The sequence below is a fragment of the Anguilla anguilla genome, chromosome 1, assembly GCF_013347855.1.
Source record: "Anguilla anguilla isolate fAngAng1 chromosome 1, fAngAng1.pri, whole genome shotgun sequence".
NCBI lineage: Eukaryota > Metazoa > Chordata > Actinopteri > Anguilliformes > Anguillidae > Anguilla > Anguilla anguilla.
Window position 1 is genome coordinate 83,892,974 of NC_049201.1, and position 16,874 is coordinate 83,909,847.

At 39.1% G+C, this 16,874-nt stretch overlaps 2 protein-coding genes across 2 annotated transcripts in view; one reads left to right on the forward strand and one right to left on the reverse strand.

Moving 5' to 3' along the window:
* LOC118232142 (basement membrane-specific heparan sulfate proteoglycan core protein-like) overlaps nucleotides 1-16,874 on the forward strand; it is a 1,449,502-nt gene that overhangs the window by 1,151,375 nt on the left and 281,253 nt on the right. The window lies entirely within an intron of this gene.
* LOC118232179 (B-cell receptor CD22-like) lies at nucleotides 1,589-14,770 on the reverse strand. The gene is made up of 5 exons (XM_035426898.1): nucleotides 14,426-14,770; nucleotides 14,102-14,341; nucleotides 3,081-3,299; nucleotides 2,214-2,468; nucleotides 1,589-1,875 (listed from the first exon to the last, which is right to left on the reverse strand). The coding sequence occupies exons 1-5, from the start codon at nucleotides 14,697-14,699 to the stop codon at nucleotides 1,595-1,597; spliced, it is 1,269 nt and encodes a 422-aa protein (XP_035282789.1). The 5' UTR covers nucleotides 14,700-14,770; the 3' UTR covers nucleotides 1,589-1,594.

Consider the following 16,874-nt stretch of genomic DNA (forward strand, 5'->3'; position numbering starts at 1 on the left):
ATGCTTTCTTTGTTTGGAAATGAGTAAAATATACTGCATCGTTTTATGGGGGTTGGTAAATGGTCTTGAGACACAGGTAAGAAAAGCTTTCAATAATGACAGCAGTCTTTAGATAAAAAAAAAAAAAAAGTATTTAGCATTATTTAGAAAGGATAAAAATAGAAAAAGAAACATGCAATCCTGTTTGCTTGGTTTATTAAGAGTAACTATTACTTGGTATAAAACATCTACAGTACATATGGTATGTTTGTTTGCCCTGTGCAACTTATGACATGTCCGTATCATCTGGCTTACTCCTCATGTTAAATTAATTATATATTTACAAGATGTCCCCTCCATTGGCCAGTGTGACTGCTTTACTCAGTGTCTTACTGCTGTGAAGTTACCCAAAGACACTCAGGAGATACTGACTCTCCGCTCTGTGTGTCTGAAGCTGAGATGCACTGATATACTCACACTGCACATCAAGATGTTTAGGAGGAGATCTGTTTGTCCCAATCACATTCTCTGCCTCACAGTAGTATTCTCCTGCATCCTTCAGTGTGATGGTTTTAATGGTGTTACTGGAGCCTCTCCATGAGGATACAGCTCTATTATTCTTATACCAGGTGTATTTCTGCACTGGTGGGTTGGCATTATTCATGCAGGTCAGAGTCACTGAATTGCCCTCCACTATTTCACCAGAGGGACTCACTGATACTGAGACGTTCTTAGGAGGATCTGAAAGAGAAAATAACAGGTACTGCAGTTTTAAACAAAAGTCACACAGAGGTATTCTTGGGAACATCTAAAATCATTAGAAAAATGTGCTCAATTCCATATAATTTCTCACTCACTGTGTAGCATCTCAAAACACTAGCAGAGACATTTATTTCAAAGTAATGTTTATATCAGATGAAATCTCACAATGTGATGTTGAGGGGTGGTGTGGTTTGGGCGCCATCTGCAGGCGGAGTGGGAGCAGTATAGCTGGCTAACAACCACGCCTGTTTGCAGTTACAATTGATTGGTAATGGTTTATATGCTCTGCCTGCAGTGAGACCGGGGTGCTGGAATGAGAGACGCACGCGGGAGCGGCATGCCATCTAATCCCCATCCTTATCCTGTGCGTTTTGTTTTGTTTTGTTTTAGTTTTCGTGTTTTTGGTATCGAGCGCACAATAAAGCCTTGGTGTCTCTAACAACGACGGATTGAGTGGTTTGTGGGGAAAAGGACTCCAGAACCTGTTACAGTAAATATCCCAGTATATCATGCTTTATTACATAATGAACCCGATATACTGTAGCTTTCTATGGTAGTTGGAAAATGACACAGCAGAATCAAGTTTTCAAAAGAGACAGAAGTATTTAGATATGTCTTTTTAGCATCTTCATTCAAAATGATAACTTCATTTTTTAAAGTTGAACAGCAGCATGTGAGACCTTTTTTGCCCTTTGCAAACTCAAAATGACTACACGTTTTACCTAAGACACGTCAGTATGATCACTGTAACATCTCAAAACACTAGCAGAGACATTTATTTCAAAGTGAAGTTTATAATGAAGCTGAAATCTCATTCTTTGAATTTCCCAGTGTGTCATGCTTTGTTAAAAAATTAACTGGATGTACTGAAGCTTTTCATCGTAGTGGGTAAATGACACAGTACAAACAAGATTCCAAAAGCAACAGCAGCATTTTGATATGTCTTTTTAGCTTGGAGTGCATTAATAATGATAATTTCATTTTGTTTGTCTGAGGATACAGCTCTGTTATTCTTAAACCAGGTGTAGTATTGCACTGGGGGGTTGGCATCACTGCTACAGGTCAGAGTCACTGAACTGCCCTCCACTATTTCACCAGAGGAGCTCACTGATAATAAGATGCTCTGAGGAGGATCTGAGAGAAAATAACAGGTCCTGCAGTTTTATATAGATCTCACACTTACCTCAGTTAAAGTATGTTTCCTTTTCCTCAGTGTTTCCATTATGTCATTTTGTTTGACTGCTATTATTGCAATGCCATCTTTCTTTCAATTTTTAGAATTAACTTAATCCGATATCGTTTCTAAACATAATAACTTTCATTTCCTAATCATTATCTGCAGGTTGCTCTTCTGCCCAGTTCTCATGTCTTTTAAAGGTACATTAAAGTACAACTGCATCACCGCTTTTCAAAATTAGTAACAAATGAGACTCAGTAAAGTTAAATGCATGAGTTTGTCCTCAAATACTCACAGAGAGTCACTGCTGGGGACGGGAGATTCTCATGGCCTCTTACTGCACAGGAGTAGCTGCCTGCATCTCCACTGCTGGCTTTGAACTGAAGGTAGTTATGATTTTCATATTTCTGGGCGATGTAAAACGGAGATTGTCCATTCTTGTACCAGATGAATGTTTGGCTGCCAGTCAGGTCAGTGCAGGTGATTTTACAGGTTAGTGTCACCCTCACTCCCTCATTCACTGTGTCAGATTTCATTTCAACCTTTACACCTGAGTGAGAAGAAGAAATACAATAACACAATATACTGAGTTATTCAACAAAATTCCACATTGTACAGAACCCACAATAAATGTATGAATGCATATTACTGTAAATGGTCCAGCATTTCATTTCAATTAAAGACGGAAGTCAGCTGAGACCCCAAAATCTCAATCTGTCTGATAATGGAATGCTTGTTCTCTCAGAAGAATTAGTTCTTGTGCATAACTTAATAAAAATACACAAATGTGACCTCAAACACTCACATCTCACACTGAGAGTCACGGCGGGGGAAATAAGATGCTCATAGTCTCTTACAGCACAGGAGTATCTGTCCGTATCTCTACTTCTGGCAGCCCCTTTTTAATCTGTTGCCTGGGGGGGTGGGGGTGGGGTGGGGCGTGGTTGCTTTGTAAAATCCATCTTACATTACGTTGTTATGAAATATTCGGTTGTCATTCCGTTTTAAATTACTAACGCTGGTTTTGCGATAGGGGATGAATACCGCATGGGGGCCCCCTGGTGGACACGGGGGCCCTAAGCAGCCGCTTAGTTCGCTTATGCCTCGGGCCGGCCCTGCATGCATTATTTCCCGGTAAAACAGAAGGGGGGCAGACACTCACATTTCACATTGACTGCAGGGGAAGTGACTCCTCCTGTAGCACAGGAGTAGCGATCCATATCATCAGTGCTCGCTAAATTGAGGGAGTATTTATTTTGATAGCGGACAACTTTTCCATTCTTGTACCAGGTAAAGGTTGGGCTGCCACTCAAAGTGCAGGTGCTGCTACAGGTCAGTGTTACACTCTGTGCCTCATTCTCTGTCACTTTCACCTGAAGACCTGCACACAAGAATCAACATGATAAAAAGACCATTCTGTTTCTATTAGAAAATGATTAGGAGTACTGCCAGTTCGTAGTGTATAAAGCAAGTTTAGAATTACCTGTAACTGTCAATGAGACTCCAGGCAGACCAGTATATTTTCCATCTTGGCTGTAAGTCAGGAACCTGAAGCGATATATTGCTGAATCGCTTTCTTTCAGTTGGTTTATTCTGAAAGTGCTGACTTTGTTCTTATTCCCCCAGTACGCCACACGGTGATAGTACTCTGCATTCTGGGAAAGGTCCTCAGGCTCACCCTCCCGTTTACTGTTCCAGTCATAAATAAACCAGAATGTTTTCTTCACTGTGTAATTCGGGGGATATGAGTAAGTGCAGCGCAAGTCTACTGAAGACCCCTTTAAGGCACAGATTCTCTCAGGGGTGTAAGTCACTCTCCATCCCCTCTGGCTCAGAACACCTGAAAATCACACACACATACACACACATACACACACACACATACATACACACATGCACACGCAGACACACACACACACACATACACACACACGCAGACACACATACACATGCACACACACACACACACACACACACACACACACACACACACACACACAAATTTAAAACACAGATGTGTTGGCAACATGACAGATAAGGGATTCAATATACAAAACTTTAAAACTACTGCACCTAACTTGCCCAAATATATAGAACATCAATAACTGTGCATGTGGCACCCTGGATATGCTCTGGAGGCAGAGTTGTGGTTCGTTTGGTTGATATTATTTCTGAACATCCCATAATATATTTTGGTCGTTGTTGTATTTTCAGTGATATAACAATTTGCAGCGTCATACTGATTACCTGTCAACATAATCTTTTGTCCCTCTGTTAGCTATTTCAATACCAACTGACGTCAGTAGATAACAGTAGCCATCAATAAATGTGAGATTCATGAGCACAGAAAGTCTTGCTTAGTAGCAAGCTTTGTTGCACAATAGCATTAAGCCAATCAAGAGTGAGTATCTGAGGTATACTGTCAGCTGAAAACTGTTATGTTTTGCTTGCAGTGAAAAACTGCTTTCATTAAAATATGTGGCATCAGAATACGTGTGTCGTCATTCTGAGACAGCTCTGATCATTTAGTAAAACCACAGGTATTTATATCATGCCTCTTTCTCAGTTTTAAAGCTGGGTGAAGAGGAACTGCTTATAAGTTCTCTCTTTTTCCCCCCTCTCTTCAGATGAGAAACATTGCACTACTTTAAACTAATGTACTGTAGAACATTATTTTATAGAAATTATATGCACTCCTTTCTCCTTTCTAAAGCAATTTAAATGTATTCACTTTTGCTTCTAATTGAGATAATGAAGGGAGACTAATACATAGGAACACATGCTGATAAATACTGTATATGCAGACTGAAACATCAGAACTAAAAAAAATATAAACAATTTACCTGACACAGAGAGAATGATTACCAACAAGGTTTTGAAGAGCATGGCTGCATTGGATTGAAATTATTCATCCAAATACCCATATACAGGTTTTGATTATTATTTACACTGTGAAAATGGCAGAAACAAACACTGTCAGAATATTTGATATTATTCCTGAAATACCAAACTAACAAATACTACACAAGCGCACACAGTGAGTTTGTGCTGCTAATGTCCCTAAATACTCCGTTTTTTATGAAGAGCTCACACAGTCCAGACAGCAAAGACTCAGACAGGATGCTACTTGACAATTGATATTTGTATGGAAGAAACAGCAATCATTTCTAGTCTGAAAATACATTTTATTTTTTGATTTATCCCAGTTCAATCTTCTTGCACCACAAAATATTGTGACATTTTGATTAAATTAAATAATATGATAATGCACTTACCAGGAGAGAGTTCTGATCTGGCCTCAGTGCTTTGCTAATGAGCCATTAGTATTAAACAGCCTTACAAACAGAGCAGTGTGGCTGAATATGATCGGAAATAAAATGCTTCACATTACTAAATTATATAATGCTTCACAATATAAAATTAGAATGTGCTGATGCAGATCTGACTTACTTCCCCTTTTTCAGGTCATGCACATTTGAAAAGTTAACTGATAAAAATGGCAGAACAAACGCACTCATTAGCTTTGCGTCTGGTCAGGACTAATTGAACATTTTTAAAAGGCTGGGTAACTCCGTACTCTTATTGAGATTCAGATTCCAATATGAATATCAATGACAGCAGCTGCTCTTCTTTGCAATTTGCAATTATGTTTATTTTGGATATTGTAAAAAAAAACATAACAATTCTGCTTACAAGCATAATTCCTGATCCTTTTGGACATATGCAATAATGAAATCAAACTTTGCATTTGTAAATATTCCTGAATCCACACGCTCTATAAGACAGACATGCTGACGTGCACACTTCAATGTACACGCATGCACACGCATGTAAACAACATGGCGTAAGGCCGTGGGTGAGTGCTTCATCGTTGCCGTGTTTCTGTAGCGTGAGCAAATACTCGGAAACAGCCAGCCAGCACAGGGATTCCTCCTTTGACTTGTTTATTCCTTGGAAATGTGCGGACGGGCTATCACTACTATAACTTACAATACAGCACTGCTTACCGATCACTCTTAAAACTCTCTGGAAAGCTGGCTACCTTCCCTCCAACAAAAATACCTGAACAACACTCCCCTGCCTCTGTGCCTTTATCTGTGCCTCCCACCCCCCCACTTTGCACCACTCCCTCTCGCTACACTTACAGAGGCCTTCCCAGTCCACAAACCATTTAAATGGGTGCAGCAGTTCAATCACACATCTCACATAAGCACATGTATGAATTCACTTGAGACCTTTATTCCATTCACTGATGTGCAATTAATACAGACATTGGTTCTGTTTTTTTTTTTTTAATGTTTTTTAAATTTCAGCATTTCTGTCTGTTCCCAGATGAATTTTGTTTTTATTTCAGATCTTGTAAAACAATAACAAATAAAAATATGCATCCAGCTGCATGTGCATGACTGAATTAAAACATCTGTGACTGCACAGGCAATGTGAACTAAAGCTACTAGCAGGAAGCTATCTGCTAATGCGTACACTGTTGCTAAGGTCTGAGGCTTGTCCTATTCCAATACATGTACAGTATAAACAGTCTGTAAAAGCAGAAGAGCTTAATATTAATGAGTCTGCAAAAGGTGTGATAGGCATCAGGCACAGGTAAACACTCTTAGGTTCAGGAGCCCCATACAAAAAACCATTACCTAAACCAGATTACTTAATTCAGCTTCGCAAAAGATCTTGGGGGAAATCGATCTGAAATGCTCAGACAGGACTCATGTCATGCAGTAATAGTGCCATCTAAAGGCAAAAAAGGTGCACTGCATTCATCTCTCCTCCTGAGGTTAATTTCACTGCCACAAACAGCATGTTTAACATACATGAATCTGGGTGTTAAAGTTTTTTTTTTCTTTTTTTTTTTAACAGTTTATAAAAGATATATTTTCTATTTATTTCATTTAACTCAATGTGGTGCAGGTCTCTCCCCATACTAAAACATAAATGACAGTACTGATGACATCATTTGCTAAATTTTTCCACTGGGTTCCTTACCCATCCTGTGTCTACTATATATATATATTTATATATAGACTTTTTTTTTCATTTGGAAATCCAGCAGGCCCTGTGGGATGTTTTTTTAAAGTACCTGTTTAGTGCTTTTCCTGCACATGTTCTATTCCATCAGCAGAACCCAGGGGGTAACACCTACAGTACACGGTTTACTTACAAAATTCTTCAAGCATATGTTTTTTTTTTTTATTATGTCATTGGATGATTGTTTTAAAAAATTCAAGGTATCCTCTGAATTCTAACGTTTAGTAAAACAAAAAATAAACATAAAGAATGTGGAAAACAAATTCACGTTATGTGAATTTATACTCTAGATGGGACCAGTTCAGTAATAAGCACAATATAATCACAAAATGTGCACAAGAATGTCTGTAATAGTAACTGTTATACAAGTATTAATAAAATAATTTAAGACATTGAATTATATATAAAGCCCAATTCTCCAGTATATTTGGCCAATGAATACATTCAGCAATGATAATGGCTTTCAGTCACCAACATCATGATAATACCTTGTGTACAATATGAAGACATGAGCTGTTATGCATGTAAATGTTGATAGAATGCCAAAGGAATGATCCATTCTGAGTACATCTTTGCAGACGCAATAACCACAGTCATCCTGGTCATGTGACAAAGGCACAGTCATGTGACCTGAGTTCATGAGGAGAGTTTGCACATTGGAGGTATAGGGGATGGAGTAACTGAAAGAGTCCTAGAGTCTCGTCTTCAATGTGAGGACTAGAGCTGATTGTTCCCTTATCCATCTCCCTTATGAAGGACAGAATCTCTCCTTGTCCAGTCCTGAGTCACCTGCATGTCCGCCTTTCAATCTTATATTCACTGGTTTTAGTAAATACTCTTAAATGAATGAAGTAAATGTTTGATCCATGCCTTGCAAATGAAGTTTCTGCTTGAGGATTGTTTTCCTGACATAGTATTTGCTGTTTAGAGGGGAAGCACAAACACTGAACATGATCTCACATTCAGAAGTCCAGATGCGTACTGCATAACCAGCATTGGTCTGCAGCTTGTGACAAAAGAGATCTGGATGCCTTGTTTTCATGTTTCCTGATATCGAAGTGTGCTGTAGAGAACACAGTCTTCCTGTACTGATGGTGCAGTTGACCTGCATGGATAAAACAGCACATTTAGACTCTATCAAAGTCAAAGACATTCTCATTTAAGTCAATCCTACCTGAGCCTTTATCACATTTAGGCACAACATGCTACATTAAGCACAAGCTACAGAAAGTTCCGCTACCAAAGGATTTTCTGGAATTTTGCTTCAGGCAAACATTACATCACTGTGATGTCATAGACTGAGGTCACACTACAGGCAAGTGAAAAGGTGAGGAAATAAAGCGGAAAAGCAGAGCATGTCAAATGATGAGTCTAGATCAGCCTGTCCTCATTATGACCGTTTTCTTCTATTGACCTGGTGGACAAGTTTCCAGCAAAGAAACAGCAAGAGATGACAGCATTTTTAAATATCTGAACTAGGCTTTGGGCAGCATCAAGCTCACAACCAAAATATAAATGTGACTCAAAGCAAAATACAGTCTAACATAAAAAGAAGAAGCTCCCAAGCCCCAGTGACATATCCTGTTTGCCAAAGAAGCCAGAGCCTTGATTTGCACAAAGAAGATATGTCAATTCCTGCAATGCTATTCATTCAGAAAAATGTCTTTTAAAAAAAATCTTATCCAAAAAGGGCCAGAGTAGTTGCAGGTTTGTGTTCTTGCCCAGGAGTAAAGACACCTGATTCTACTCATCAAGGTCTTGATTGAAGACCATGATGAGTTAATTAGTTGAATCAGGTGTTGTAGTGCTGGGCTAAACCAAAAACCTGCATGGAATGGACACTCACCTGACCCCAATCAGAGAGAGAAGTCTATGATAAAAGCTGCTGGAGAGAGATAATAGACCTGACAGAGCGACAGTCAGCACAGGTAGTATAAAGGTGGGATATTCTCACCTGGGGGCAGCACTGGAGGGGTGGAACTGGATGCTGGCGTACTGAACAATGAAGTACAGTACGCCAGCATCCAGTACAGAACCTACTCCTGGTTGCGGGTGTTAGCGGGCAACACAGAGAGGTAGAGGGGAACTTCACCATCGTCTGTGTCCGTACCCTGTGTTCCAGTGTGACTCATTGCCATCCCTGAGACGTTGCCATAAATGGGGCTTTTATTCCCCTGCAGGGTAAAGAAAAGAGGCAGGAGGAGGATGGGAAAGATCCACAGAAAGGTCCTGTTCATTTCAGTGAGCTCCTCAGAGCTGGAGTGAGCTACTCGCCCCCATTAACATAAAAACATGCATTTAACCTGATATAAAAAAATCAGCTAATGAATCAATGTTTTATTTTAAAATAAATGCCATCAGCAGTTAAATATCAGCTGAACCAGACATACAAATGTAATACACTTAATACAACTTATTTTGACTCTAACATGACTAATTTTACAGTGGGTTTTCTTAAAATCTTGGAAAGATTTCACACTGAAATACTCCATTCATTTCAAAGCATATATTTTCAATAACCAATAGCAATAAACCCTCATCACAACAATAATCTCTTTGTATTTATTCACTGAAATCAGGTGAATACAACAGATAAAGTACAAGTCACTCTCCCTGCCTCTGTATGTAATGAACAGATTATTATATGCACAAAAGCAGTATTGTACGGTGTAGCATGTTTCTGTCATATACTACAAACCCATTTGAGAAACCGAAACTGTCCTTTATAGGGGAATACACATAATTAACTCCTGAAATATTTCCATTAAGCATGTCAACACACTGAAAAATTACACAGAGAAGATCATACCCTCTGTAGATAATCTAATAAACCTTCAAGGCCATATGGCACACACTGCTATGCTTTCTACTTATTTGTAAGAAAGGTGCTATATAAATAAATAAATAAATCATGTCTTATGACTACTGTTATAAAGCATTATGAGTGTTAAACAGTCTTCATAACTCTTTTTGTACTGTATTATGAGCATACTATATAAGTAGTATATAACGTATTATAGACAGGCATCATAGAAAGTGTTATCGAATTTCGGTTTTCCATAGATAAATACATGTATGCACATATGCAGACTGATTTCACTGACTCACCTGCCTGTCCCCTTCTGTCTCATTTGTTGATTTTCTCCTCCTGATTATTCAGATAAAAATAATAAAAATATAACATAAATCTACCTTCAGACAAATATTTAAAGAGCCCCCTCTTGTGCAAACAACAATTTGCATTTGTTTGAATGATGTGTATTGCTGAGGCAGTAGTGCCCATGTATGTGCATATTTTTTATTATTCAGATGTCATTTGGTCACAGGAAATGAGCCTGAGTTACGAGAAGCTTCTTCCTGCCCAGTAAATGTAGTTCTGCTTTATTCAAACCAACACTGACTGCAGCTCAAGGGCAAATTGATGTGTTTGTCAACACTTCATTATGGGCTGCAGCTGTCCACATGATTCATATTAAGAGCAAGCTTTAATGGGATTTTGTAACCCCATAATACAGGTCTGATATTAAACTTATTTGGACACTAAAACCTATCAGTCAAAGTGTATGAAAATTGACATCGCAATAAAATAAAATGACTAATAATGTAATGGTCTAAGCTCTAATCAGACATTAGAGGGGGGGATATGGCATCAGCATGATATAATGTAGTTAGTGCATGACAACAAGATTCTACAGAAATGTACACTCGTTTTAAACTATGAATCTAAATCAGACATACAGTAATTCACACTGGACCACAAACCGACTCATTTTCAGCCACGTACCTCATGCACACAACACCCAGAAACAAAAGAGCCAAAATGGCAGCCACTCCCACAGCTGCAGCCGCGATCAGTGACTGACCTCCTAAGCAAAGTCAGAGAGATGTAGCCCTGTCAGTTATGCTATAGCAGTGTTCATTTCATAACATGCCTCACCAAGGTCCTTAAAGCGAAAGTTCATAAATGTTTAAATACACCCCTTATATGCCTACCTTTACTAAAAATTTCAGTACATTTGAATTTTACTGAATTCAATGCTGGCATCATGATACTTTTAGTTAAACTTCTCATCATCATTATCTACCATGATCCAATTCGTATTGTAGCACCAGTATCATGATCAGCATTGGTTTGTAGCCTATGGATCATAATCAATATCGTATAAAATATTGTATAAAATATGTTCTGGTCCTACCTTGCACTGTGACCAGTATAGCAGAAGCATTCTGAGCTCCAAGACTGTTCTGTGCCTCACAGTAGTACTGTCCTCTGTTCCAGGATCTAAAGTTAGAAAAGTTCAAACTCTGTCCAGATCCTGCCTGCCAGACTCCAGTGTCATTCTTTGTAACCCAGGTGTAGTTCTGCGCAGGTGGGTTGGCATCACTGCTGCAGGTCAGAGTCACTGAACTGCCCTCCACTATTTCACCAGAGGGGCTAACTGATACTGAGGTGTTCTTGGGAGCATCTAAAATCAATGGAGAAATGTGTTAAATTCCATATAATTTCTCGATCTCTGTGATTTGTCTCAAATAGATTCAGAACCATTTATTGCAAAGGAAAGTTTATAATGAAGCTGAAATATCGCACTGCAAATGCATACTTTGGAAATGAGTAGAATATACTGCATCGTTTTATGGGGGTTGGTAAATGGCCTTGAGACACAGGTTAGAAAAGCTTTCAATAATGACAGCAGTATTTAGATAAGAAATTTTATTTAGCATTATTTAGAAAGGTTAAAAATAGAAAAAGAAACACACAAACCTGTTTGCTTGGTGTATTAAGAGTAACTATTATTTGGTATAAAACATCTACAGTACATACGGTATGTCTGTTTGCCCCGTGCAAACTCGTTTAACTTATGACATGTCCGTATCATCTGGCTTACTCATAATGTTAAATTAATTATATCTTCATAAGATTCTCCCTTCATTGGCCAGTGTGACTGCTTTACTCAGTGTCTTATGATTGCAAAGTTTCCCAAAGATACTCAGGAGATATTGACTCTCTGCTCTGTGTGTCTGAAGCTGAGATGCACTGATATACTCACACTGCACATCAAGATGTTTAGGAGGAGATCTTTTTGTCCCAATCGTATTCTCTGCCTCACAGTAGTATTCTCCTGCATCCTGCAGTGTGATGTTTTTAATAATGTAACTCCGTTCTGTTCCTCTCCTCAAGAATACAGATCCAGTCTTCTTTAACCAGGTGTATCTCTGCACTGTTGGGTCGGCATCACTGCTGCAGGTCAGAGTCACTGACCTGCCCTCCACTATTTCACCAGAGGAGCTCACTGATACTGAGGTGATTTTGGGAGAATCTGAAAAAGAAAATAACAGGTCCTGCAGTTTCATATAGATGTCACACTGAGGTGTTCTTGGGAGCATCTAAATTAATTAGAAAAATGTGTTAAATTCAATATAATTTCTCACTCAATGTGTTGCATATCAAAGCACCAGCAGGGACATTTATTTCAAAGTAAAGTATATAATGGAGCTGAAATCCCACAATGTGAATATCCCAGTATGTCGTGCTTTGTTTTAAAATGAACTGGATATACTGCAGCTTTTTAAAGGTTAGTTCACAAATGACTCAGGACAGGCAAGTTTTCAAAAGTGACAATAGCAATATTTAGATATAATCATTTTTAGCATGGTCATTAATAATGATAGCTTCATTCTGTTAATGTTCAACCACTACATGTGACATTTTTTTCCCTGTGCAAATTCAAAATGACAACATGCTTTACTTAAGACATGTCAGCGTGATCAGGCTCATCATTCTCCTCCACTGGCCAGTGTGACTGCTTTACTCAGTGTCTTACTACAGTGAAGCTGCACAAAGACACTCAGGAGATACTGACTCTCTGCTCTGTGTGTTTAAAGCTGAGATGCACTGATATACTCACACTGCACATTAAGACGTTTAGGAGGAGAGATGTTTGTCCCAATCCCATTGTCTGCCTGACAGGTGTATTCTCCTGCATCCTGCAGTGTGATGCTTTTAATGGTGTAACTGGATCCTCTCCATGAGGATTCAGCTCTGTTATTCTTATACCATGTGTATCTCTGCACTGGTGGGTTGGCAGTGCTGCTGCAGGTCAGAGTCACTGAACTGCCCTCCACTATTTCACCAGAGTGACTCACTGATACTGAGATGCTCTTAGGAGGATCTGAAAGAGAAAATAACACGTCCTGCAGTTTTATATAGATGTCACACTTACTTAGCTCAGTTATAGGAAACCCACTGTGGGTTCACAACCTCAGTTCTTCCAGCATTTCAGGCTTAACGTACAGAAATGAAGAGCCACAAATATGGCACATCACTAGATTTACATATACAATGTACAGTATAGATTTAACAAAGTATATACTATACTGTGACTACACTACTACATTACTCTATAATATAAACTTATGCACATAACATATATCACACTGTTTTACGTCATATTATTTAATGATATCACCCAGCAGTAAATCAAAGTGTATGTTCTACTCATTTTTAGCTTAACAAACAGGCCACAGCTTTCAGACATATGAGCATAGGCTATTTTCACGGAAGATGCTGCCCATCCAAGCCATTCTAAATGACAGTACAGAATTACTCACACAGCACTTTGAGATTTATATGAGGAGATCTGTCTGTCCCAATCACATTCTCTGCCTCGCAATAGTATTCTCCAGCATCCCCGGATTTGATGTTATTAATGGTATAACTCCTTTTTGATCCTCTCAATGAGGAGAAAGCTCTATTATTCTTATACCAGGTGTATCTCTGCACTGGTGGGTTGGCATCACTGCTGCAGGTCAGAGTCACTGAACTGCCCTCCACTATTTCACCAGAGGGGCTCACTGATACTGAGATGCTCGTGGGACGATCTGAAAGAGGGAACAATAATTTGTAGTTTCATGTGAAATTTAAACCTGACTCAGGCAGACATAGTGTTTTCAAATCATTGCATCATAGCATGTGTTCAGGTATTGAAATTTCATCCATTGCTTTAGTGTCAGTACATTTACATGCAGCATAAAATAATCTGTACAATTTAGTGGAAAATTATGGCTGAAATATTTCAAATTTGTGAGATTTGAAGAATTTTGAAAATCACAAATATTGACGACCACACAAGTTTGCCTAGCACTCACATCTCACATTAAGAGCCACTGCAGGGGACCGAAGCTCATAGCCTTTCACAGCACAGGTGTAGCTGCCTCGGTCTTCACTGCTGGCTGTGAACTGGTGACTCTGATCAGTGAAGGACAGAGGAGATCCGTCCCTGTACCAGATGAAGGCTGGGCTGCCAGTCAGAGTGCAGGTGGTGCTACAGGTCAGTCTCACACTCTGTCCCTCTGTCACTGTGTCAGGATTCACCATCACCTGTAGATCTGCAAATAGCAAATTATACCTGTAAAAAAGCTTCCATTCATACTTGTGGGAAGAAAATCCTCTTTATAGCCTAAAATAATTACCTGTAACTGCTAATGTGACACCAGGTTCTCCAGTAGAATTTTCAACATCAGTCAGGTCAGTCAGGAACCTGAATCGGTATGTTCCTGAATCAGTTTCACTCAGTTGGTTTATTCTGAAAGTGCAGTCACTGTTCTGATTCCCCAGGTACTCCACACGGTCAGAGTACTCTGGGTCCTGGGACAGGTCCTCAGGCTCCTGTGGCTTGTTCCAGTGAATAAACCAGAAAGTTTTCTGCACTGTGTGAGATGTGGGATATGAGTAAGTGCAGCTCATGTCTACTGAAGACCCCTTTAAGGCACAGATTCTCTCAGGGGTGTAAGTCACTCCCCATCCCCTCTGGCTCAGAACACCTGAAAAATACAAACAAACACACACGCACACACACACACACACACACACACACACACATGCAGACACACATACACGTACACACACACACACACACACACACGCGCGCACACACACATGCGCACACATACACACAAACACATGTATACATACACATACATACACACACACATGCGCACACATACACAAATGCACACACACACACACACACAAATTCACGCACGCACACACACAAATACACTTCTCAGAAATCCTTTAAAACAAAGATGTGTTGGCAACATGACAGCTAAGGGATTCAATTAACAAAACTTTAAATAAACTGCACCTAACTTCTCCAAAACTATGGAACATCAATAATTGTACTTGTATTTCAGTACTAACTGATGTCAGTATATGGCAGTAGCCTCTGATCGATGTGAGATTCGCAGGTACAGGAAGTCTTGCTTAGTAGCTAGCTTTGCTAGAATGTAGTAGCACTGAAATACTTGTGTCGTCATTCTAAGAATGCAACATGCACAATCAACAGATCTGATCATTTAGTACAGCCACAGATATTTATATCATGCCTCTGTCTCAGTTTGAAGAGAAACTTCATCTTATAAGTTCTCTCTTTTTTCCCCTCTCTTCAGATGCGCGATGTTGCACTACTCAAACTAATGTACTGTAGAACATTATTTTATAGAAATTATATACATTCCTGGAAAAAAAACACACAAACAATTTACCTGACACGGAGAGGACGATTACCAACAAGGTATTGAAGAGCATGGCTGCATCAGATTGAAAATATTTATCCAAATAAACATATACAGGTCTTGATTATTATTTACACTGTGAAAATGAACAGCACAAACAAAGACTGTCAGAGCATTCTATTAATTTGCAGAAATACCAGAATAACAATTACTACACAAGCCCACACAGTGAGGTAATGTGCTGCTGATGCCTAATAATGCTTTGGGTTTCATGAAGAGCTCACACAGATTCCAGAAAGCAGAGATTCAAACAGCATTTTACTTGATGAATGTTATTTGTATGGAAAAAGCAGCAATCATTTCTAGTCAGAAAATGCATTTTATTTTCATATTTGATTCCAGTTTAATCTTCGTGCACCACAAAATACTGTAACACAATTTAGACTAAATGAAATGATATGATAACACACTTACCAAGAGAGAATTCTGATTTGGCCTCAGTGGTTTGCTAATGAGCCATTAGTATAAAACAGCCTTACAGACAGAGCAGTGTGGCTGAATGTGACCGTGAAGAAAGTACTTCAAACTAAATATAAAACAATGTGTTACAGATCTGACTCACTTCCTGAAGGTCATACACATTTTAGATTTTATCGAATACAAACGTTTGAATAAAATATACGGAGTCTTTGCTTTGTGTCTGGACTGGACCAGTAGTGCCTTTTCAAAAAGACTGGGTAATTCTCATTTCTTTGCCCCCACTGTATTATTGAAATTCAGATGTCAATATTTATGTTCATTTTGGCATATTATGCTTATAAAATAAACATAACTACTATCTTCACAAAAGTGATTCCGGATTACAACACAAACTGTTGCTAAGATCTGAGGCTTTGCCAATTCCAATACATCCATCAATCCATCCATTATCTATACCCTCTTATCCTAAGATGGAGCTGGTGCTGGAGCCTATCCAAGCATGCTTTGGGCGAGAGGCAGGAATACACTCTGGACAGGTTGCCAATCTATCGCAGGGAACACACACCATTCACTCTCACATTCATACCTATGGGCAATTTAGAGTCTCCAATTGGCCTATTTGTATGTTATTGGACCGTGGGAGGCAACCGGAGTACCCGGAGGTACATGCAAACTCCAGACAGAAAGGCCTCAACCCGAGATTCGAACCCAGTGCCTTCTTGCTGTGAGGCGACAGTGCTACCCACTGCACCACCGTGCCACCCCTATTCCAATACATGTACAGTAGAGGTTAATATAAAAGTGACTGTAAAAGGTGTGATAGGCATCAGGCACAGGTAATCACTGATACATTCAGGAGCCCTATACAAAATCCATTACCTAAACCAGATTATTTAATTCAGTTTAGTAAAAGATCTTACAAGAA

Coding starts and splice junctions, on each gene's coding strand:
- LOC118232179 (XM_035426898.1), bottom strand. CDS start 14,699: ATGAGCTGCACTTACTCATATCCCACATCTCACACAGTGCAGAAAACT. Junction 3,300..14,101: donor AGTGGCTCTTAATGTGAGAT/GTGAGTGCTAGG, acceptor TCTTGTGTGCAG/GTCTTCAGGTGAAAGTGACA. Junction 1,876..2,213: donor GTCCCCAGCAGTGACTCTCT/GTGAGTATTTGA, acceptor ATTTTCTCTCAG/ATCCTCCTCAGAGCATCTTA.